At 45.6% G+C, this 22,953-nt stretch overlaps 4 protein-coding genes across 20 annotated transcripts; 2 read left to right on the top strand and 2 right to left on the bottom strand.

The window, feature by feature from the left end:
• The first annotated feature begins 271 nt into the window (after positions 1-271).
• Positions 272-3,096, top strand: LOC120702340 (protein CWC15 homolog). Its single transcript, XM_039986104.1, has 7 exons — positions 272-560; positions 1,542-1,648; positions 1,747-1,782; positions 1,865-1,952; positions 2,338-2,434; positions 2,526-2,632; positions 2,738-3,096. The coding sequence occupies exons 1-7, from the start codon at positions 430-432 to the stop codon at positions 2,859-2,861; spliced, it is 690 nt and encodes a 229-aa protein (XP_039842038.1). The 5' UTR covers positions 272-429; the 3' UTR covers positions 2,862-3,096.
• On the bottom strand, positions 3,056-8,037 carry LOC120702337 (protein ACCELERATED CELL DEATH 6-like). Of its 2 annotated transcripts, none has more exons than XM_039986090.1 (5): positions 7,354-8,037; positions 6,317-6,496; positions 5,271-5,382; positions 4,165-4,779; positions 3,056-4,051 (listed from the first exon to the last, which is right to left on the bottom strand). In XM_039986090.1, the coding sequence occupies exons 1-5, from the start codon at positions 7,990-7,992 to the stop codon at positions 3,972-3,974; spliced, it is 1,626 nt and encodes a 541-aa protein (XP_039842024.1). In that variant the 5' UTR covers positions 7,993-8,037; the 3' UTR covers positions 3,056-3,971. The 2 variants fall into 2 exon arrangements, with proteins under 2 accessions (XP_039842024.1, XP_039842025.1); XM_039986091.1 differs by having other exon boundaries at positions 4,175-4,779.
• A 4,497-nt stretch (positions 8,038-12,534) lies between these two features.
• On the bottom strand, positions 12,535-14,412 carry LOC120702339 (putative septum site-determining protein minD homolog, chloroplastic). Its single transcript, XM_039986102.1, has 2 exons — positions 13,849-14,412; positions 12,535-13,170 (listed from the first exon to the last, which is right to left on the bottom strand). Exons 1-2 carry the CDS (start codon positions 14,336-14,338, stop codon positions 12,734-12,736), a joined length of 927 nt encoding a protein of 308 aa, XP_039842036.1. The 5' UTR covers positions 14,339-14,412; the 3' UTR covers positions 12,535-12,733.
• Positions 14,413-14,488: 76 nt separating this feature from the next.
• LOC120702338 (protein REVEILLE 6-like) lies at positions 14,489-22,137 on the top strand. 16 transcript variants are annotated; one of them, XR_005686350.1, is made up of 10 exons: positions 14,489-14,831; positions 15,097-15,154; positions 15,624-15,747; positions 15,839-16,000; positions 16,073-16,186; positions 16,952-17,064; positions 18,003-18,059; positions 18,548-18,624; positions 18,709-18,832; positions 21,921-22,137. XR_005686350.1 is itself a non-coding variant. In XM_039986093.1 (9 exons), exons 1-8 carry the CDS (start codon positions 14,635-14,637, stop codon positions 20,212-20,214), a joined length of 927 nt encoding a protein of 308 aa, XP_039842027.1. In that variant the 5' UTR covers positions 14,489-14,634; the 3' UTR covers positions 20,215-20,248; positions 20,504-21,714. The 16 variants fall into 16 exon arrangements, 9 of the variants coding, with proteins under 9 accessions (XP_039842027.1, XP_039842031.1, XP_039842028.1 ...); XR_005686348.1 differs by lacking the exons at positions 18,548-18,624; positions 18,709-18,832; positions 21,921-22,137 and adding exons at positions 20,113-20,248; positions 20,504-20,787; positions 21,273-21,714; XR_005686349.1 differs by lacking the exon at positions 21,921-22,137 and adding an exon at positions 20,113-21,714.
• The last annotated feature ends 816 nt before the right edge of the window (positions 22,138-22,953 follow it).

Here is a 22,953-nt window from a genome sequence, read left to right as displayed (position 1 = left end):
CAACTTCTGGAAAGCGGGTGACTGAACACCAGCTAGCCTTTGCAAGAGTATTTTGGAAGATGATGAATGAGTGGACGGGAGCGCTCCACATCGGTGCATGCAGGTTCCTGCTATTTCTTTTTTACCGGAGCAGTGCACTGCCATTTGTTCATATTAGATCAGCGCACACTGATGCTCTCGCATGTGGTCAAAGTGAGTGTTTATTTTGGGACAAAATTTGAATCCTAAAATTGTGTTTATTTTGGAACGGAGGGAGTACCAGATTTGGCGAGGGGCTTCGCCGCAATTGTGTCGCGTCGGCCAGCCACAGCCACAGCCAAGCCACCACCTGACTCCTCTCGTCTTCACCAGCCCGGAGCCAGCCACCACCCCAACGAACCAGGCAGGGATCCACCCGCCTAGGGTTTCCTCCAATCCGCGCCAAGGAAGATGACTACGGCGGCGCGCCCGACCTGGGCGCCGGCCAAGGGCGGCAACGAGCAGGGGGGCACCCGCATCTTCGGCCCCTCCCAGAAGTTCTCCTCCCGCGACCTCGCCGCCCACACCTCCCTCAAGCCCAGGTATGCGTTTCATCCATCCTTCCACGGAATATAATCAAATCTTCCTCTTCCTACACCGGGACCGGGATTCATTGCCTGCTTCCTGCCTTGGAGATCGCGATTTCTTCCTTGTTTCCCCCTAACAGTTCGCCTACATATATATATATAAAAAAAAAAACAGTTGCGCCTAGCTCGACGGAGGACTCAGATTGGGGAAACGGGCTAGGGTTTGTTTGTTTTTCGACGAGGGGTGGTCATTCCTCGATTGGGGCGGCGTGTTCGACCCCACCACGACCATAATCGCCACGTTATGTCGGCTACCAAATCATCGGTGCCTCAAACCTTGCGTTTACTTTGTTGCCACCACCCGATCGCTTAATTCTAAACTCTAGAGTGCTTAACCTCAGTCCGGTTGCTAGTTATTAACCCGTTTGCACCACATGATCGCTTGAAGGCAACAGCACGCTTTTGCTCCCCCTCATCACCATACAATTTTTACTGCACCATGTAATTTGGATTATACATGTGCAAATTGCATACAAGGTTTGACTAGTATCTTATACAGGGTTTGATTTTTCCTCATACCGAGCTAGTAACTTCTTCCTAGGAAACTAAGGCTCCAAATGTTCGCTTCTATTATTTATCTAGTCTATTCTACAATGCAAAAGTTCCTGACTTTGGACATGGGACAGTTTTGTCATAATCAATTTAGCATTTACCAACTCAAATTTGCTCAATTTTCTTCTCAAGCCAAACAAAATTTCAGCACCACCGACTTATATACTTTTTTAAAACGTGTATATGTTTCTGTTAGTATCTTGGAATCAAAAGTAACCCTCCCCAGATACAGCTAAGATATTCCTTTTTCATCGTTATGTATAATCCCACCGATTGTCTCTATCTAAACCAGCAAGTGAGATTGGCTGCATGTAGCCGTTGCCATTATGTCAGCCTGAGGTTTTTCCCTCTATTGCTCACGACCTACTCCCATGTATTATACAGGAAAGAGGGCCAGCAGACCCAAGAGGAGTTACAGAAGAGGAACCTCAGGGAGGAACTTGAGGAACGTGAACGCAAGCACTACTCTTCCAAGGATAAGTCCTATGCCGGTATGCCTACCTTTTCATTTCCACCTTCTTACATGGTCATCTAATTGTAAATTGAAATTTAGTTGTACAATTCCTAACATGCATATTCTTGCCTGCAGAAGAGAGAGACCGGCGGAAAAGCCTTCTCTTAGAAGGTTGGTGGGAAAAAATGCTGCACAATATCTGTTCATGCTGTGGCTTAGGGATGACTTATTCCTTTCTTGCTCTAACTCACAGGTTCAAAGAGAGATGCTGAGGATAAGATAGTTCCACGAGAAATCGATGCAGATGACTCTGATGTGGAGCCTAAAAGTGACGACGAAAGGTCTGTATCATTTCCCTTTTATTAAGTGACAACTGTTGCGATTATTCTTGTTTCTACCTTATTAGCAGGATTGACCTGATTTGTGACTGCAGTAACTATTTTGTAGATTGTGTTAAAAACATCTTTTTGTTCTTTCTGTGTCACCTTCAGTAAAATGTTCTATAGCCACATGCCACAAGACCACACACTTGTTGAGTAGTGATTTATATCTGTTATTGCGCATTGCCTAGTATAGTAGTGCTTTTTATCTTCACTTTAATTGGGCTGATAAATAAGGCAACACTGTTTAGGAGTAATTGTTTGTGTCACGTTCTCATAATGTGGGAAATTTTGCTTCACTATGTTTTGCTGCTCTTATATACATTGAATTGCAATTTCTATTCAGTGATGAGGATGAAGATGACGACGACGATGACACGGAAGCACTAATGGCAGAGCTCGAGAGGATTAAGAAAGAAAGAGCTGAGGAGAAGCTTAGAAAGGTTTGTTAATTTTTGTATCTCTATCATGATTTTCCAATGGGATGTTCATTTAGGTTTTGGGAGCAGCATAATGGAAATGGTTGAATTGCAGGAGCGCCAACAAGCAGAAGAGGAGGCCAAGATGAAGGAGGCTGAACTGATGCGGGGAAACCCTTTGATCAATATTAACAATCCGGGCTCCTTCAGCGTTAAGAGAAGGTAAGATACTGATGTTTAGCTTCTTGTGTCATACCATGTCATGTATAGAAATCCACAAGCGACTTCTGGTGAGCCTAATCTTGCTCTGACATGTGTGGTTTGTAGGTGGGATGATGATGTGGTATTCAAGAACCAGACACGTGGAGAGACCAAGACTCCAAAACGGTTCATCAATGACACCATCAGAAGTGATTTCCACCGCAAATTTCTGCAGAGGTACATGAAGTGAGGCTTGTGCTGTGTATGGTTGAACATGCCCCTGGCGGGTATGTGAGGGCCTTGTTTCGGGGCTCATCATCTTGTGATAGATGTTTGTGTATGAGCGAGAGACCATTGTGCTGTATGAAATAACATGCCCTTTAAAGATGTGCTTTGCCTCCAGACTCCAGATTGAAATGATTAGTGATACATAAACCCTTTTCCTGACGGGGAAAGGTAAAGGAATCCAGCTCGCTCATTGTATATTTGTCTATTTGATGATGTGGTACAAAGCTGAAGAAATCCTTAGAAGCATTGCAGCCGTATATGGTTTGTTTTAAGTTAAAAAAAGAAGAAGTTGATAAACCAGTACACAGAAGTAGTGTGTACACATGATACACTATTGTGCAGATTTTGGAAAACTAAATTATTAGATAATACAGTCTGAAGACGATCGATTATTTGGGCCTGACGATGGATGTATGCGCTCTTGGCATGGCGACCAAGGAATGTTGGCTCCTATTTAGCTGATGTTGCCCACTTGCGAATTGCTGGGAGGCCGAAGATTATTATGAAGCTCCCGAAGTGTACCAAGACATGAAAAGAAATTGCTTGCGCGTAACTCCGCAGTGCATATGGTCGAATTCCAGCTCGAGCGCGGACCGTGATCGCCAGACAAGTGATCTTCCAAGCTTCCATGTTTCCAAAAAGCAAAGATGCAAAAATAACGACACAGACAGAGACTGCAACCATACGATCCGCTGGAGCCAGCACGAGATACAAACACAGTCCGAACGCGACCACGAAACTTCTTCCTGCGTTCTGCAGCAAAAAGGCAGAAAGATTGAAGTAGTAGGTGCGGATGGAGATGTCCATAGCCGGCACCCCGGCGTAGACGAGGCTGAAGGTAGCCACGCTGGAGCAGATGAATGCCAGAGTGTCGGCCAGGATAAAGGCATCGAAGGCATAGCCGCTGGTCCCAGCAAGCACGGCCGTCCCCACTGCGCGATAACCTCCGGGCAGCGTGAAAGCTGATGCAAATGTCACAGTAGCGATGAGTACAGCGACAATGCTCATCACCTGCGTCGCCTGTGTATGCTTCTCTGATTCTCCGTCCACGTCTCTTTTAGAGAGAGATTTCTCATACAAGAGCTGCGGCCGAACCGGACCGGGCCGAGCTCCTGCGTATGCTAATGTCATCTCTATAATAGATCTTGGATTCTGCATGCAAGCAAGAGTAGAATATATATGCAGTGTTAATTAGCAGCAGCAGCAGCACTTTCTCGGAAAAAAGGGGGGGGGGGAGAGAGAGAGAGAGAGAACAAATTGCTCACCATGAAATACTGAAAACCCTGGAGGGTTCAAACTCCATGCGAGATCAAGAGGTGTCATCCCGTCTTTATTTGCTACATCCAACCGTACCTGCCGATTCCGAATGAGACAGCTGCAGATTGCCACATTCCCAGCATGGACAGCTCGGTGCAGCCCGTTCTTGTCCTGCGCATTCAGGATGCATGCAAACTGCGGCATCCCACACACATATTGAACCATGCCTGGGAACTCCTCCTCAACAGCAACATGGAGGAAAGTCCTCCCTTTACCATCTCGCAGAGTGGCGCTGTCCGGGCACCTCTCCAGCAGCAACTTGACGACGCTTAGGCAGTGAGACCATGCGGCAGCGTGTACGGGGTAGGATCCCTCATTGTCCGCCTGATACGCCGTGGATACATTAGCATCCAGAAGCGCCTTGGTCGCCGCCCACCATGACCCCGACAAAAACTGAGGAAACAATCTGAAAAGAAGGCAACTCCAGGGCCGCGCTTTCAACGCTGCAGTAGCCGAGTGAAGAGGGGTTCTCCCGTCCAGCTTGTCCCTCTGGCTAGTCAGCTGCCACACGAGGTCAGCCGTCTTCGTCTGGTCCTTGAGCAACTTCAAAAGTATAGGCAGCGCTGCATGCAGTTCAGCAGGATCGATTAATTGTAAATACATACCATAACCCTACTTTATTTTACGATATAATAATTAGACGTGGTGGTACTTTATTTTTGATTTATTATTCAAATAATTCATCAATTAAATATTGTTGATCAAAGTTTGAAAAAAAAATCAACAATTAACAGAGGCACAAGCAGGCAGATAGGACGCATGCTTGCGTTATTTAAGAAGACTAGCATAGTACTCGTACATTGGTACGGGTAATATAATAGATCCACGTAATATCATCGATTTTGTGTTAATTCACTTCATGTACAGATTGTGTTGTGATTGTGCGAGATATTGATTGTCCGTGTTACGATTAGAATTCCGATTGATTCGTCCCAGTTCCGATTAGAATTCAAATTGATTTGTCCAGGCTCTGATTATAATTCCCATTGACGGATTAAGAAAATATCGCTTACTTTAAAAATAACAGAGATTGAGAGATTTGAGAGAGATTTACCTCGCCCACAGGAAACCGCTGCATGCAAGACGTTTCGTCCGTCTGGTCCGGCGTAGGACAGCCTGCCATCGCTCTTGACCAGCAGGTGCTCTGCAATCTCCAAATCTCCTAAGACTGTCTCCAACAATAGAACCTAAAATACAACACCCATTCCCTTATTTGGGTCGTGTACAGGAAAATAGTGGTCACCCAAACTAACCCAAACTCCAACAGCGAACCCAAATCCTCTGCCTCCGCGTTGCCATCCTCGTCTGCAGCTCCTGGCCGGCCTCGTTCGCGTCGCCGTCCTCGCCGCGCCGCGCCGGCCTCACCCCGCCGCAGCTGCTCCCGGCCGCGCCGGCCCCGCCCCGCCGCAGCTGCTCCCGGCTGCGCCAGCCCCGCCGCGCCCCGCCGACCCGCTCCCGAGCAGCGGCGCGGCGGAGAGAGGGGAGGAGGAGCCCGCCCGCCTCTGCGGCGCTGGCCCGCGCGCCGGAGCCGGCCGAGCTCGATCCTTGGGCACCTGCGGCGGCCAAGCGCGGCGGAGCCGGCCGGGCTTGAGCTCAAAGCGCCCTCCCTCTTCTCCGGCGGCGCGCGCGGAGGCCTCGGCGGCAGGATCTCCAGCCGGCCTCCTTCATATGGCGGCGGCGGGCCTCCTCTCTCCCTCGGCGGCCATGGCAGGCTCGGCTCTGGCGCGCTCCGGCACCTCGAGCTCGGCAGCGCTCGGCGGCGCCTCGAGCTCCGCAGCTCGCCGTCTCCTCCTCCCCTCTCTCCGCCGCGCCGCTTGTAGGTCCGCCCCGCCCCGCCGCGGCCCCTCTCCACTGCGCCGGCCACTCCACGCCCCGCCGCCGCCGCTCCTCGCCGGGCCCACCTCTGGAAGCGTGGCGGCCGGCCGGCGGAGGAGTAGCGGCGCGAGCGGACGCATTTTTGCATTGCACTCCTGCTCGAACCCAAAATGCGTCGCTCGTTTGCCTGCTCCGTTGGAGAGCGATTTTGGTACCTAAATGCACTGTGTGCGACGTATTTTGGGTTTGGGTCGTGGGATGCGTCCGCTGTTGGAGACAGACTAATGAAATGGCCAGGTACAACGGGGAAGCAGAAGCACCCTCCTCTCCCTCCGCTGGGATGCACGCCAGCTCCGAGTCCACGGACATGAGCCGGTCAATGATGCAGACCACCACCTTGTCGGCGTTGTTGTCGGCACTGGCAGCGCGGCGGATCGCATGGTGCAGGGAGGTCTCCCCACACCGCAGCGGCGGAGCTAGGAATTTGTGACTGGGTATGCCACATATAAAAAAATTTCAAAGCAAATACGCAATACAATGGATGATAAGTTATAATGGCCACAACAAATTCATAATAATAACCAAAGTATAAGTAATAATTAAAGAATATTATAAAACAATAAAGGCTACTATAATATAATCCTACAACCCCTTCTGTTCGAAGAGATTGATAATATACTCATCTTTCACTTGACTGAAGAATTCTCTCTGAATAAATGTAACTAAGCAAATGTAATCGCAGCCCGCGAGCGATAGCCAATGGGGGCGAGCGCGCGAGGTGATGGGCTACCCGCCTATCGATAGAGTGACCAAGTGTGAGAGCCGTCGAGCGCCAATTGCCGAGCTGGGGATGCGCCGATGAGGCCTCTAGGATGCGGCGCTGAGGCGAGCGGGGAAAGGGGTGATACAATGCGACTCGCTGCTTGCGAGATGCGAGTACGCGAGTCTAGATCTGTATGGTTACTTCAAGCCCATAAGCCTCTTGTAGAGGCGGAATAATAGGGGTGTGGAGTGGTACATATTAAAAAATGTTATTTTCTTGATGCGGCCCACATGAAATAAACCTCGTAAGCATCCTTTAAAGGAGCTTATGGGTTTATGGAGGGGCTTATAAGTCTATGTGTTTGGATGAAATGAGATTTATTTGAAGTTTGTTGGGCTAGTTTCTCCCTTGATGAGCTAGTAGACTTTATTCCTTCATGTGCTGAATATACATGATACGTATAAATATGTATATATATTAAAATTTGATATCAAATCATGGGTATGCCAAGGCATACAGGGGCATACGGCATACCCCTGCCGCCGCCCATGCCACACCGGTTCCGTATTCTGACGAACGCCTTCGCGTCGGCGGTGTTGGCGAGGGCGACGAGGCAGGAGATCATCTCGGCGTTCCCAGCTCCGGCGGCGCAGTGCAGCGGCGTGTCGCCATTGCTGTTGCGCGCTTCCAGGACCAGGCGCTTCGCGCCGGCACCGCCCTTCCTCTCCTTGTCGCGGACGATCATCTTGGCGCACTTGATGAATTCCTCGCCGTCGCCGCAAGCCGCAACCACGTGCAGCAGGGAGTCCCCATCCATGGTCACCCCGCCCCCATCAAGGACCACTGGGAGTGGTGCCGGTGCCGGTGATGGTGCTGGAGCTGGTGCAGGTGCAGCACCAGCAGAAGAAAGCTCAGAATCAACTTGTACTACGACGACTTGTTGTGCTGCCTCTGCCTCCACGGGCGGCCTGCGGACGGCAGTGGCAGGGTCCTCGTCGTCGTCGTCCTCCAGCAGCAGCAGCAGATCCTTGAGCTGCTTGCTGTCGCCGCGGCGAGCAGCCATGAACAGCCGAGGATCTAGTAGTGTGGCTGGCGGCGGCCGGGCATTTGCTGCAGTTGCGAGGATTATTGGTGGTGATGGCTCCTCACGAGCAGCAGCAGCAGCCTGCTCGCCCTCATTAGCGCCTGCTCCAGCCATTGTCGGCCACGACTCACGAGCGTTATTGTTAGCTACTCTTTTCTTACTCCCGGGGTGAGTATATATGCCAGGCGGTGGGTGGTTGGTTGGGAGGGAGGGAGGGAGGGAGGTAATGACTTTTAACTTTTGTTGTTCTTGCCGGGAAGCGGTAGCGAAGAGAGGAGTAAGACGAAAAAGAAATTTCCATGTGATTTCCAGGAAGTTGCAGCCGTCAGCAGTGGCGGAGCTTGACCTTGAATTTTAGATAAATGAGGGGGGCACTCTTTTGCTACAGTAATGAACAGTAGCCATTTTACTATTCACGTAGTGGGAATTTTCGGGCCAAGGCCCCCTTGGCCCCAATAAAACTCCGCCACTGGCCGTCAGGCACGTACCGTTGTCGAGTCCTTTTTCGTTTTCCAGGAAGTTGCAGTGCCCTCTTGGGTGGCTTGTGGATCTGGGCTGGGGGAGCTGGTTCAGTTGGACCAGCTGATACGTGTGGCTAGAGCTCTCTAGAAAGCTCAGGGCTCACAATAACATATATATATATATAGGGACATGATATACTCCTCTATTCTCGAATGTAAGATATTACAAAGTTTAAAATTTATACTTAAATATAAGACATTCTAAAGATATGTTAATCTCCTTAGTTTTGGTGCGGCAGCTGAATAGTCAGCCAAAAATTAAACAATTAATTAATTAAACAGGGCACTAATGAGAGGTGCGTGCGTATTTTGTCATGGCGCCCGAAATTCCAGGACGAAAGGAGTAGGTCATTTTCAAATAACCAAACTGGGCCTGTTTAGTTGCAAAAAATTTTGGACAAAATTTTTTCGAAACTTGTATAACACAAATTTAGAGTATTAAATATAGACTAAATATAAAACTTATTACACCGATGGATAGTAAATCGCGGGACGAATCTAATGAGGGCAGTAAGAGGATAATTAATATATGATTAAAAGATAATTAATGTAGCATCACTGTTGCAAATTATGAATTAAGAAGGCTCATTAAATATTCGTCTCGCAATTTTACAGCACATCCGTGTAATAAGTTATTTTTATCGTCTACATGTAATACTTTATTCATGTAAGATTCTCTTTAATGTGATGGATGAAAATTTTTATTTTAGGAACTAAACACATATGTATGTAAGCTAGATTTTGTTAACTACGTACTTGACCTAATAACCCCACAGGGTTAAATCTAGTCTTTATTTATATAGAGTGTGTTTAGATCATTTTGACAAAAAAAATTGAAAGAGAATCTTACAAATTTGGAGTATTAAATAAAATCTATTTAAAAAACTTTTTTGCACGGATGGGTTGTAAATCGCAAAATGAATCTAATGGGCCTAATTAATATATAATTAATCTATAATTAGCGGATGATTACCATAACATTACTGTTGCAAATCATGGATTAAATAGGCTCGTTAGATTCATCTCGCGATTTATAACCCATCCGTGTAAAAAAATTTATAAATAGATTTTATTTAATACTTCATGTATGTGTCCAAACATTCGATGTGATATTTTTGGATATAAAATTTTGGGATGTTTTCGCTTAGCTTGTCAACCAACCAGCCAATAGTACTGTTTTCTCATGCTAAATCAACACCAGCCACCAGCTACCAGTCAGTCAGCAGTAATGTTTTCTTATAACAAATCAACATCAACCACCAGCCACGCACTCGAGCGAACACAGCGAAGCCGTAGTTCCAATGGACAGAGTACCTGCTTGACTCGGCATGTACGTGCTGACTCAGCTGCCGTACGTTCCCATGCTCGGCCTTTTCCTTTTGTTGTTCATGCCAGAAAGCTGCAGCGAAGAGAGTAGGGGTGTGTTTAGTTCCCACCAAATTTCCAAACTTTCCATCACATCTCCTATCATATCGAAACATTAAATATAGCAAATAATCCATGCATGGAGTACTAAATGTAATAAAATAAAAAAAACTAATTGCATAGTTTTGATGTACGTTGCGAGACGAATCTTTTGAGCCTAGTTAGGTCATAGTAGGACAATATTTACCACAAACAAACGAAAAGTGCTACAGTGTGCTACAATGACTGATGTGACTTTTTCTCCCTCTTTTCATCTCATCTAAACACAGCCTAGGATGAAAAGGAAATTTCCATGTGATTTCTAGGAAGTTGCAGCTGTCAGTACATACTGTACCGTTTACTCCGTGGGTGTGTTTAGATCCCTGAAAAACCACCCCAAAATCCAAACTTTCCATCACATCTCCATCACATCGAAACATTAAATATAGCAAATGACTCATGCATGGAGTACTAAATGTAGGTAAATAAAAAAAACTAATTGCATAGTTTTGATGTACGTTGCGAGATGAATCTTTTGAGCCTAGTTAGGTCATGGTAGGACAATATTTACCACAAACAAACGAAACGTGCTACAGTGTGCTACAGTGTGTGATGTGACTTTTCGCACCCTTTTTCACTCCATCTAAACACAGCCCGTGCCGCAGCTGTCAGTACATACTGTACCGTTTACTCCGTGCCGCGTGACTCGAGCCTGTGCACCTAAAGTTTTTGAAACAGAATCTTTGCATATTTGATGTATTAAATATAGACTAATTGCAAAATTAATTATAAAATTTGTCTATAAACTATGAGATAAATTTATTAAAATTAATTAATTTGTCATTAGCATATATGTACTGTAGCAATTTAGTATCTAAATCATAGCCTAATTAGGCTCATTAGATTCGTCTCGCATTTACAAGCAAACTATGCAATTCATTTTTTTTATTTCGTCTAGATTTAATACTCCATGCATGTAAGATTCTCTTTTGAGGGGATAGTTTTGGAATTTTGAATTTTGCAACTCAACAAATCCTCAGTGCAGTACTTCAGTGTAATTCCTAATTGTACATCTATACGTGCAAGATGTAGAGGTGCCCCCCAACCCAAAAAAAAAAAATTCTTCCTGCAAAACTTATGAAAACTGTAATAAGCTCTGAAAGTCTAAAAGGCTTTGGGTTGGAAAAAAAAACTACTCAACAAATAAAGCTGCAGAATTACTTTATACTCTTATACAGATTGATTTGTCTTTTTAGATATATAGAGCTTATTAGAATTTTTTAATTTTAATACAAATTTTTAACGTAATTACAAAATAATACTTCAGATCACAGAAATTTCAAAAATATATCCCTATCGTCTACCCAGTGGACGAAATTTAAATTTCGTCTATCCACTGGACGAAATCTAGTGATTTCGTCTGTTCGGTAGACGAAATCTAGTGATTTCGGTAGACGGAATCTATATATTTATGGACGAAATATAGATTTCGTCCCCCCACTAGACAAAATCAATATTTCGTCCCATGACCGGACGAAATTTAGCCGACAAAATTGCATGCCGGGCAGTGGAGCGCCTGTGTGGGCGGGCATGATGGGCCGTATGATTCGCTTGTTTTTGTCTTGCACGTAATGATTTCCCTGCTGGTCTACTAGGCACTTGAGCTCGCTGCATGCCTTATGTGGTGCTCTCCCAGCGCTGCTGCCTGTTCCTTTATCTTAACACGTGCACAGCTACTCATCTCTTAACGATGAGTCAAAGGCTGCCTGTTCCTGTGCACAGCTACTCATCTCTTAAGCGCTACTGCCTGTTCCTTTATGTGAACACGTGCACAGCTACTCATCTCTCCTCCAACGAGGTGGCTTGGAGCCAGCAGGTGGACTATTTGCATGCAAGGCAAAAACAAGCGAATCATACAGCCCATCATGCCCGTCCACACAGGCGCTCCACTGCCCCCGCATGCAATTTTGTCTAAATTTTGTGCAGTCATAGGACGAAATACATATTTCATCGAGTGGGCGGACGAAATCTATATTTCATCCAGAAATATATAGATTTTGTCATGCAAATATATATTTCGTCTGTTCGTAGACGGAATTACTAGATTTCGTCCAGTGGGTAGACGAAATTTAAATTTCGTCCACTGGGTAGACGATAGGGATATATTTTTGAAATTTCTGTGATCTGAAGTATTATTTTGTAATTACGTTAAAAATTTGTATTAAAATTAAAAAAAAATCAAGCTTATTATGTATACTTTATACTCCCATATATACTATGTCTAGATATATTATCTAGAAAAATTAAACATACTATTGTTATAATGCATTAAAAAAATGTTGGATGCTGACACCTTCATTCTGGTCCTACCTGCTAAAACCTACATGCTGGTGATATTTGCTGTTCTTCCCAGGGTTTTCTCCTGATGCAGTCATGGACACCGGCTTTGCCATCCGCATCATCTAAGGTGGTAAAAGTTTAAACATTTAACCTAAAAATTTAAGAATCAGGCTCAAAAAGTGTTATGCTCATATTTTATATACGTTTGAGTTGAAGATGATTAAGGATTAAACTGGATTGCGAAGGAGCCATTAGCGCAATAATCCATTACCATCCCTAACGTCATCTCGCTGTACGCATTACATTTGCAACAAATACATACAGTTAAAGATCCTCATGGTGTTCATACACCTGTGATTATCCTACAAGTCTCAAACCAGCACAGCAAAAATGAAGCAAACGTAAAAGCAGAATAGATCCTCCGATAATAGAACATCAATCCAGAAACTACACATATTTCTTCTGCTCCATCACAAACAACGAATCACAACACTAGAAACAAACCAAAACCAAAAAGGAAAATAATTGGAAACTCCAGATTGCGAGCCTATACACCATCTACAGTCTAAAGTCCACGACCGAACTCAGACTCAACTACTGAAGAATGAAAAGAAGCCACCTTTCTTCTTGGGCCTCTCCTGCTCCTCAACCATGACTGCTGTCATCGCATCTCTTTCTACCAATCGCCAGGTGGCCTGCTCCAGAGCAAGGCCAGCCGGTGTAGGCGGGTCGTTGAGAACAAGTGGCACACCCCTATTCGTACTGCGGATCACCTCCGCGTCCTCTGGCACCACACCTAGCAAGGGCAACCCGAGCATTTCTTGCACATCAAGCGCTGACATCATGTCTTCCCCCTTCACCAGGTCAGGTCGCACTCGGTTCACAATGATCTTGATGTCTTTGATGCCGTCGCACTCCAATAGCCCCGCGACACGGTCAGCATCACGGAGAGCCGTAATGTCAGGGGTAGTAACAAGCACCGCCTCTTCCGCAGGGGCAATCGCAGTGACAAACCCAGCATCAACACCTACAAGGCATACGGAAATAAGCTTTACATAACAGAACTAGATGCATATAACTAAATTCAAAGTCATGACTTGTTTAAGGCAGGAAAAGGTGCAACACCATGTCAGGCAGCTGCGTGGCATATATGGTATAAAATTACTGTTTATCTAACAGTTCATTAGGTCCATCTGACTGCAATATATGTAGCACTGGAATAAATGCGAGAGTGCTTAAGGATGCACTGCAGCCACAGTTAAAGACCCCAGAGGCAATCAGTCAAGATGAAATTTGCACCCTGAATTTTGTGTCATCTTGGATATTAAACAATGCTTTGTATGCCACAGTTCAGAGATGTAACTAGGATACCGCATTTTTGGATTAGCATCTTGGACTTGTTTGTAAATGGATAACAAAAACAGTTTTGGAAAATTATTACACATTTATTATGGGTCCAAATTTGACGAATCGGAACATTCCAGGCTAAGAATGGATTAGAATCACGGAGATGATGTGAAGCGCATTCAATCCAGGCTTTGAATTCTTAATCTGTGGCATCTGACAGTAACAAATGCGGTTCCTCCGATAATTCATTGGGTCCAGATAATACATAACAATTGGGGATCTGCGCTACAATTGGGGTTGGATGGGAGCAATGCAAGATTGAGAGAAATAGAATGCTGGCGGTTCGAGGGTTACCTACCTGCGGGGCAGTCGATGAGGATGAATGCTGGCGGGTTGGGCGCGCGGCGTAGCGCGTCGGCGACCCAGGTGAGGGTCTTGGATCCGAAGGCGAGCGGCAGCTTGGAGCGCGGCTTGGAGAGGCAGAGGAGGTGCAGGTCCTGCAGCGCGCGGTGTCGGACGAGCGCCTGGTCGAGGCGGCAGTCCCCGGCGAGGACGTCGGCGGCGGTGAGGTGGACGCGGTTCTCGAGGCCGAGCAGGAGGTCGAGGTTGCGGAGGCCGGCGTCGGCGTCGACGGCGACGGCGGGGAGGGAGAGGCGCGCGAGGGAGGCGGCGAGGTTGGCGGCGGTGGTGGTCTTGCCGACGCCGCCCTTGCCGGACGTGACAACGACGACCCGCGGGGTGGGGCCCGAGAGCTCCGGGGCCGTGCGCCCCCCGTGGTGGCGCGCGGAGACGGCCGGCGTGGCGGCGGAGCGGGCCGGGACCGGCGGGGGGAGGGGCAGGAACGCCATCGGGCGGCTTCCCTAGGGTTTCTCCTTTTTGTTTTTCTTTTTTTTTTGAAAGCATTTTTCTTTTTCTTTTTGGGAGGTCTCACTCTCAGTCAGTCCGCTCATTCATAATGTGTTGGGATTTGAAATTGGTTTCGGATTTGAGAAAATTTCGATTTGAAAATGAACAGGCCAGTGCCCTGACCCAGTAGGAAGGCTCTCAGCTCTGCTAGTGGTGCTAGCCCCGCGACCTCCATTTGCAGCAGGCAGAGCGCCAGCACCGGACCACGCCGACCCTAGATCCCCCCCTCGTGGTGTCCATGACCACGACGCCGCACCCTCTCGATTCCCCGACGGCCCCGGGCAAGGAGGAGGAGGAGGCGCGCCCGATGCGCCTGCCGCTGGGGGACGACGACGACGAGGGGCCCAGGAGGGTGCGAAAGCCCTACACCATCACCAAGTCGCGCGAGAGCTGGACCGAACCCGAGCACGACAAGTTCCTCGAGGCGCTGCAGCTGTCAGTCTCCCTCTCTCCTCCCATGTCCCATCCCATCCTTCGTCTCCTTCGTCAGGATCCTACCCAGATCTAGCTCGCCTGATATTAGATCGCAGCTTCCTGCAGCTTGCTTAATGAGCCATCCGTGTTACCTGCACTTAACTTTTTTTTGTATAAATAATCGGAACAACAACTTCTTTTCCGCACTCCTTGCCTTCTAGAATGGCTCATGTGACACCTGCAGAAAGCTTTGTTACATATTTCCTTCTTTCTTCTTCTCTAACAGGTTTGATCGTGATTGGAAAAAGATTGAAGCGTATGTTGGCTCAAAGACAGTAATACAGGTATAGTTCAAATCCGTTCTCCAGCCTAAAACTTGTGCCATTGTTTCCTGTTTAGTTGGACACACTATTTTAGGCAAGTTACACACACAGTTTTAGGTGAGATACATACATTTTCTTTGTAGCAACATAGGATAAGGGATCATGCCAGCAACATTAAAATTCATGTTTTTTCTCTCCCTGGCCATCCTACTTTTATATGCTGCAAAGATTATAAATTTAAAACTTTAGTGGCTGAACTAGTCGTATAGAAGTCCTATGCTATTGGGAGTCCGAGAAACTCGATCATTTCACTACCTCATATTTTCTCCAACAACTTTGTTTTGACGTTTTGCTACTTGTTCTTTCAACAAGGTTATGTCATAAATCACCCACCATCAACTTGCTACTTTAAAAATTAAACCGGTTGCTGCTTTTTGTCATGATGTATCTGACGGGCTGTGCATCATCTAAATAACAGTTCCTTTAACAGATCAGGAGTCATGCGCAGAAGTACTTTTTGAAGGTTCAAAAGAATGGAACAGGCAAACATTTGCCCCGTCCTAGGCCAAAACGTAAGGCTGCTCATCCATATCCACACAAAGCGTCAAAAAAAGGTTTGGTTTTTTTCTTTGATTCTGCATCTGACTGTCATGAAATCTATATTTTAGCAAATATATCTAAAATAAACATTGGGGGCTCATGCAGCACTTCAAGTTGTCTTACCGCAACAAGCTTCTCATATAATGGAGCAAGGCTGTGGTACATCTATGGATACAGCTACTGTTGCTATGGACTTGAGTGCAAATGATGCTTTTCCCTCTTGGGAGAATGATCCTGTTCAACATTTAAGTCCGAGGCATACACAAGGTTTCTTATGTTCTGTTGTTGTGAGCTCCATTTCTAACCAATTTCTTGCAAGGAGGTACTTACTTATCACAGATGCTACAGGTTCGGGTGCAACAAATAATTACTCTAGTAGCATAGGTAGCCAATCTGGAACTTGGCCAACTTCGGAAGCTACAGAGCAAGACATTATGCTTCCATCACTGCGAGGTGGGCTTCTTTTTCAACTGTGTCCCTAGAAATGTTTTGCTGATACTAACTTCCTAACATTACTCTGGTTATTATCTGGGACACACTTCAACATGTTATTTGTGCAAATCGTTTTCTATTCTTTCCCCCATGATTAGTTGGATTAATATAATTTGATATATGATAATCCATGGCAAGCAATCTAGTTCCTACTTTCTTGTGTTAAATGAAATGAACTTTAGCTAGTTACTTCTCTTCATGGATACCTTCAAACTCTAGTATCATCTAAAGATTATGCTAGTTATCATTGTTTAGGTTCAGATAGATATGGACTTAGTTTAACTTGTAACAATTGTTTATGTTGTCTTCATTCTCCTCCAACAAAGTTTGTTGAATTCAAATACAATGTTTTCGTTGCTGCCCTCAGTAGATGGCTATATTGTAGTCTTATAGATTCGTCTACATCACTGTTACATTACCTGTCGATGATAACTGTCTTCATGCTCTGTTTGCTTTAGCGAACATTTTCTATGTTAGATTCATCTTCTGTCTGTATTCCATAACCTTAATTGTGTCCTTCAAATTATACATGTGATCTTAATGCTTTGATGCTTGGTTGATAAAGGCTCATATGACCTTATTGCAAATGGGATCCCTACCTCCTGCTTCCATATTTCCCTCTGGTGGCATTAATATTATTGACTGTGGTTGTGTCATTTGTGTCCCATCTTCTTCAGACATATTCTCAGTTTTTTCTCCTCTCGCACAATCTTGTGGAACTTGCAGCCATGCCAGACTTTGCTCGTGTATACAGCTTCCTTGGAAGCATATTTGATCCAGAGACAAAAGGACATTTGCAAAAGTTGAAGGAAATGGATCCTATTGATGCTGAAACGGTATTTCCTTCTCCCAGCTTAAAGTTAATTAGGTAATCCATATGTCCTTTTGTTACTCCTGCTTGCAGGCATGAACCTCATACTTTGATAGTCTTATTTGTATAAATCTATCTTTCTACATGGACAGCAACAAAAAACTTAATCTTTGTTTTATGTATTAAACGAAGACCTGTCTACAGATTATAATGCGAATAGTCTTCAAGCTGCTTGTAAAACCACCATTCTGGCAGTATATTTCTTTTTTCTAGAAAAGGGGCTGTTTAGTGCAAATGGTATATCTAACTCGGCCGGGTGGGGAAAGACTGCCCCACCGGTATTAAGCTAAGAAGAAGCCTCGGCTTCCCCGACCGAGAAAATCCCCGAACCCCAGCCCCGCCCTGACACTGGGAACCGTAACCCCTGGGTGCCTGGGCCCTACACGGTCCTCAGGCCGACCTGGGCCGGCTCTTAACCAGTGCTTTGGCACACGGGACCGGCGAGAGGATTTTTTTAACCACAGCCTGAAATTCGCGAACACATTGGTATGCTGCCCGGTGTAATGTAGTCCATTCCAGCTTGTTCATTTTAACATGAACATGCTAGTACACCATGTATAATTTCAAGAAAACAAATAGCAAACTGATAACCACAAACAAAGAATGTTTGGCAGATCTTTTGGACTGCACTAGCACTTTTTATGCTTCCGCCTCTTGTATATACCTGCTGAAGCCAAAATCTTTACCTCTTTCTCATTACGCTTCATAGGAAAATAAAGTACTGCAGTTGATAGGTTTTGCTGTTTTCATCAACTTATCGGGCTTGCATAGACTTGTCCTGAATCACTGTGCATTGCATTTTCACTTTGCAATCAGTTTCTTCTACTTGACATGTACCTTCATCGTTTTTTTTTTTGTCATTTCTCCAATGGAAAGTGTCGTATGTGACGATTTCTATCTCCAGGTTTGTTGCTGATGAAAAATCTTTCAATCAATCTAACTAGCCCAAACTTCGAGGAACATGTAAGCACCTGTTCCTTTAAACTCAATTTCCTTTTGACCTGACTTTCATAGTGTTTCTAGTTAAACTGCCATATAACACATGTTTTATCTACAATCCAGTACTGCTGTGGAATTCATTTATAATCCCACAATCTGATTAGTATTTAGTACTCCATAATCCTAGTCAATTCAGTTAATCTGTTGGAATGCTAGAATTAAGTCATTTTCTTTCTCACTGTCATGAGCTTCATTAATAAAATCTGGTGTTTCACTCCATCCTGTACAATAAATTGAACACTGTAAAGTTCTGTGTCTTTGCTGTGGATGTGGTTACAGTCAGCCCGCAGGTTGGAAAACCTCCGCTAGAAGTGGTAAAATGCCTCCTTGTTGGAGGTGCTAATAACATAACCCATGATTAGTGACGCGCATATACTTACACGCCCGTCAAACTTCCCCAGTAAATGTTGTTCTCCTTGGATTCTTACCTATTGGGCCCCTCTCTGTTGCAGAGGAGGTTGCTTTCTTCACATGGCTCAAACATGGACCAAGATACTGGCTCTTCTCACACCATTCATCTTCCCTTCATGTAATTCTAAGCATTCTCTTTCTCAACTTCATTTCTCCTCCAGAGTATCTTCTTCTTTTGCTAAGTTTACCGATCACAATGCAGGATAACGAGCAAATGAGAGAAGGTCCCCTCTGCGAGCACCCGAGGCTTTGGAGTCACTCTGTAGCGTGGCAGCATGCTGGATGCTAGCCGCATGTTGTAGTTTTGCATGTGTACATAGCTCTTGGTAATGCCCTAACCACCTTAGGCTGGTTTCGCTCATCATGTAGATGGCCGGCTAGTTTATGCACATGTGATTCTTTGCCCCTTCAGTTTTCCCTATCTCTACTCCTTTAAAGCGTGAGTGGTTCGTGCGTCACCCGTCCGACTCGCTCGAGCGGTCCGCCTCTGACAAAAACCGCTCCAGCCCCCACCCATCCGCACGTTCTATCATGGAAACAAAAGAAACCTACCTCCCGATGACCTTGTTCGGTTCCTCGAAGAAAAGGAAACCGATCCTAGATCCCCTGCCGCCGCCTGGCCCTCGCCCACGCCACCATCGCGCTCGCCCGCGTTGCAGCGTTGTCCGCCTCCGCGCCGGTGTCGCCCGCCTCGCCCTCCGCCCCCTCCCTCCAGCGCCGCCACCACGACGTCCGTCTCGCGCCGCCGCCCCCTCCGCCGTGCTCCAGACTTCCAGTATTCCGCCTCCCCCGCCGACGCCCTACGCTACTGGTGCGCCCCGTCGGCCGTCGCCTCCCGACTCCGGCGCCGCCCCCGGTTACTCCTCCGTACCCTCGTCCTCGAATCCCGCCGATATAGGCCCATCGGCGTACGCTCACATCCTTGCACGCCGCCACCTGCCTCCAAACTCGACCTGTCGACCCACTCACTTCCGCTCCCCCATCCACGAGCGTTATCAGATCCCCGTCGCCGATTCTACCACGACAGCGCGGCTGCACTCATCGTCTCCGCATGGCTGCGCCTCTCCCTCCCAGCCGTCGTGACTACCATGACCCCATCGCCCACAAGTCCTCACTGTCGGTGAGCCTCCACTCTTTGTTCTACCTCGTTGACACAACAAGGTCTGAAGGGGGAGAAGAAGAATAGGGGAGCAGCACGACCACCGACCATCTCTTCTGGCTCGTGCGGCCAAATAGCACAACACCGCCGACTGTCGCCCCGCCTTTCTCCTAGGTATCATATTTTGGATTTATTCTTCCTCTCTTATCTCCCTCATATTTTGCCCACAACTATTGCAGAAAAGAGGATTCGTATAATAGCCCCGAGGTATGCCCCAGCCATATCTTCAATTAATCAATCCTTAGCATCCTACCAGATGATACAACATGTCTAGATGCACAAATAAAAGGGTGTTTGTAATCAATCGCTGGGTGGCTGGCACTGAAAATATATCTCTGTTCTGTGTTTATGGTTATCATTTTTCAGTTGCCTCTTTCAGAGCGAACTTCAGATTCAGTTTCAGCCTTACTGCTTTTTTCTAACACCGATGAATTTTTCTTCTAGCAGTCTTCATTTTCCAGCACAAGATCGAAGTCTTCATTTTTCAGCACAAGATCGATGGTGCCACAGAGCGAGCCTGATGAGTTCACTTGTCACGCTGGACCTTAGCTTGATGATCTATAGGGTCTTTCATCATAATTAGGTAACTGACAATTAGAATGGAAAAACATATGCCAAGCATGGTGAATCAACTACGGCTCATGATTGCTCTGTACATATCCTACTTAAGCTATTTTTATTGATTGCTACTTCTGATGAAATCTCAAACTGAAGTTGCCCCACCATGAATATGTGATTTGTGCGTACACAGCTCTCTGATTTTTTTTTAACAAAAAAACTAATACTATCTACAATTATAGGTGCAACAATTGTAAGTTTGTTTAACTTTTTCTTACAGTTCCATTCAACAAAGGTAAAGCATGGGCGTGGGCAAGCGGCGGAGGCAAGAACGGCGGCGCAAGTGGCGGAGCGCCAGCGTGGTTGAATATGCTTTTACTAATTCTACATACAAGGGTGAATATGCTTTTACTAATTCTCTGTAGTTTTTGCAAGGTGATCGGTTTTTTAGACATCGAAGCTCTTGCTTTGGAAGGTTGTCACCATCCCAACCTGGATTTGAGGCTTAACTCCTTGCCCTCAAGTGCAACAAGCTCACCAGCCTATATCTCACTTGCACTATTGGTGAGTGCTGCTGCTTTTCTGATTTCTTCAGCTGTTCTAATAGATTACTGAAAATCATTTCTTCTATTACTGTTAATTTCAGGCTGTGCTGTTTCTCTTTTTTCCATAGTTAGGTGAATATCTTGGTATGCATAGATTAGTTCTCATAATCGCATGAACATAAAAAAACTTCAATTCTTAGGATGACCATTCACTCAATGTATGGAACCGTAGCATATAACTTCTGTCATTTTGTTTGTCTATTGGTAGTTTTGGCCAGCCATCCAGTACTACTAAATATAATAGTAGATCCATGATTTGTGACTCATATCCTATGTGGTACCAATGTGTTAAAAGTACTGCTCTATGTTCACATATTTGGACTTTCTTTTTGGCTCAAACATGCTTCATCACTACCTGTATGATATCAGAGCAGCATGTTATCCCCCCTCTCCCTCTTTATTCTGATTTGAATAGAGTTCAATTCTTGTCCTTAACATGTGCAGTTTGAGATAAGCCAATAACCATTGGCCTCGAGTGGTGATCGAAGGATTTAATTTGAGAAGCTATTATGCTACAACTGCTGTCACTTTATTTCATTTCAACAGAAGTTTACACCAGTTTAAGACTGAGCTATTGTCAGGTAACCAGCATGTATGTGGTTTTCAAAAATTAGTTGAAGCATGGAAAGGTATAATTATTAATGAATTTGGTCCATGGAATCACGCACCGATTTGATGACCATACTGGTGATTTGGCTTTTCCTCTAGCTAGAAATTACAGATACTTGGCCAGTGCAAGGAATATTAAGACTAAAGTTGCTTGTAGCCATGAAAATAGTATTTTCTAGGTCTAAGTTCTTTCCCTGTTTTTGGTAGCATGTTTGAATTACAGAATTATGTTCTTTCTGTCGACATATACACCTCTGAAAATCATAAATTAGAACAATGCTTGTTATTTATTGTTATTTAGTATATATATATATATATATATATATATATATATATATATATATATTCCGCGTCAATATTTTATGCCGCCGTGGCAACGCACGGGCACTCTACTAGTTTTAACTTATATGTGAGCCTGCCACGAAGTATGAGTCAGTGGTTTGTTATGGTATGCTTATTGTCGTTATCTTTTTCCCTCACAAGGAAGGATGGATGGATGGATGGATGGAATACAATGATATGTAGTTTTTGCAGTGGTATATATATGCAATGGTATGTGTATAGGCTAACAAACTGCTGTTGTAATGCATAGTTGAGAGTGCATGATTCTACAGCAGTTCATGTGAAGGACTCCTCCGAATGATATTGTATTGAAGAATGGTAGGCAGATGTAAATAAAATTCAGTTACCCTTGCTGACACATGGTTGCAACTCTTGTCTAGAGTTTTTGCCCTTATCATTTCACTCTGGCATACGCCTGCTAATGGGGTTGAACCCACCCCAAATCCGCTCCTACCCATATTTCAAGAGTCTTAACTACCACCTGCCCCGACCCACCCCGTCGGCCCAATGTCCCGACCCGCCCCAACCCGAAGTCACGATGGAAGATGATATGCGACTTACGTGCCGATCTACTACCATAGCGCCCCAACTCGTCCCAACCCGTCTATGTCGTCAACCCAACCCGCCCCAACCCATTTCATAGTGTCACCCGTTTCCACCCATCCAATAGTACCCGTATTAAAACCCACCCAAAAAACCCATCAAGTCCCGCCCCATTAGCAGGAGTACTCTGGCATACATATGTGACATTTACTTGATATGTTCTGGTTTATCTGGCTTGTATAGATCTGTTGAGTCTCAGAAAGGAGAAAGGAACCTGAGTAGATAGATGTCCTTTATGAAGAATGGAAACTGCACGTGTGGTTTGTGAATGTGCACGTGGCTTGTAAAATAGGCTGATCGAAGTTTGAGATGTCGAATCTTTGTTCTCCTGTGGACTGTGGTGTTCCATTGTACTCGGTGGCAGATCTTTTGAGATGTATGCTTGTACATCTGATTCTGACTGATGTCTCGCGTGCCTTGGATTGCTTTTGCTTTGAAGCAAGCGCGTGAGAGAGAGAGAGAGAGACGAGGCCTGCGCTTGCTTGCCTTGCAATCAAGGTTAGTGTCCGAATCTGGCGATCATCCCCCTCTTGCTCTTGTCTCGTCCGATCCGTTACCGGGCATCGATCAG

This window comes from Panicum virgatum, chromosome 4K, assembly GCF_016808335.1.
Source record: "Panicum virgatum strain AP13 chromosome 4K, P.virgatum_v5, whole genome shotgun sequence".
Lineage (NCBI taxonomy): Eukaryota > Viridiplantae > Streptophyta > Magnoliopsida > Poales > Poaceae > Panicum > Panicum virgatum.
The sequence above is the reverse complement of the archived record's forward strand: the minus strand, read 5'-3'. Positions and strand labels throughout refer to the sequence as shown.

Excerpts from the sequence above, each read along its gene's own strand:
- LOC120702340 (XM_039986104.1), top strand. The coding sequence starts at position 430 with ATGACTACGGCGGCGCGCCCGACCTGGGCGCCGGCCAAGGGCGGCAAC. Across the intron at positions 561-1,541 it reads CACACCTCCCTCAAGCCCAG|GAAAGAGGGCCAGCAGACCC; the intron begins GTATGCGTTTCA and ends TGTATTATACAG. Across the intron at positions 1,649-1,746 it reads CAAGGATAAGTCCTATGCCG|AAGAGAGAGACCGGCGGAAA; the intron begins GTATGCCTACCT and ends TCTTGCCTGCAG.
- LOC120702337 (XM_039986091.1), bottom strand. The coding sequence starts at position 7,992 with ATGGCTGGAGCAGGCGCTAATGAGGGCGAGCAGGCTGCTGCTGCTGCT. Across the intron at positions 6,497-7,353 it reads CGTTCGTCAGAATACGGAAC|CGGTGTGGGGAGACCTCCCT; the intron begins CGGTGTGGCATG and ends GCTCCGCCGCTG. Across the intron at positions 4,780-5,270 it reads AGCGGTTTCCTGTGGGCGAG|CGCTGCCTATACTTTTGAAG; the intron begins GTAAATCTCTCT and ends AACTGCATGCAG.
- LOC120702339 (XM_039986102.1), bottom strand. The coding sequence starts at position 14,338 with ATGGCGTTCCTGCCCCTCCCCCCGCCGGTCCCGGCCCGCTCCGCCGCC. Across the intron at positions 13,171-13,848 it reads CCTCATCGACTGCCCCGCAG|GTGTTGATGCTGGGTTTGTC; the intron begins GTAGGTAACCCT and ends TATGCCTTGTAG.
- LOC120702338 (XM_039986093.1), top strand. The coding sequence starts at position 14,635 with ATGACCACGACGCCGCACCCTCTCGATTCCCCGACGGCCCCGGGCAAG. Across the intron at positions 15,748-15,838 it reads ACACAAAGCGTCAAAAAAAG|CACTTCAAGTTGTCTTACCG; the intron begins GTTTGGTTTTTT and ends GGGCTCATGCAG. Across the intron at positions 18,060-20,112 it reads GCCCAAACTTCGAGGAACAT|TCTTCATTTTCCAGCACAAG; the intron begins GTAAGCACCTGT and ends TTCTTCTAGCAG.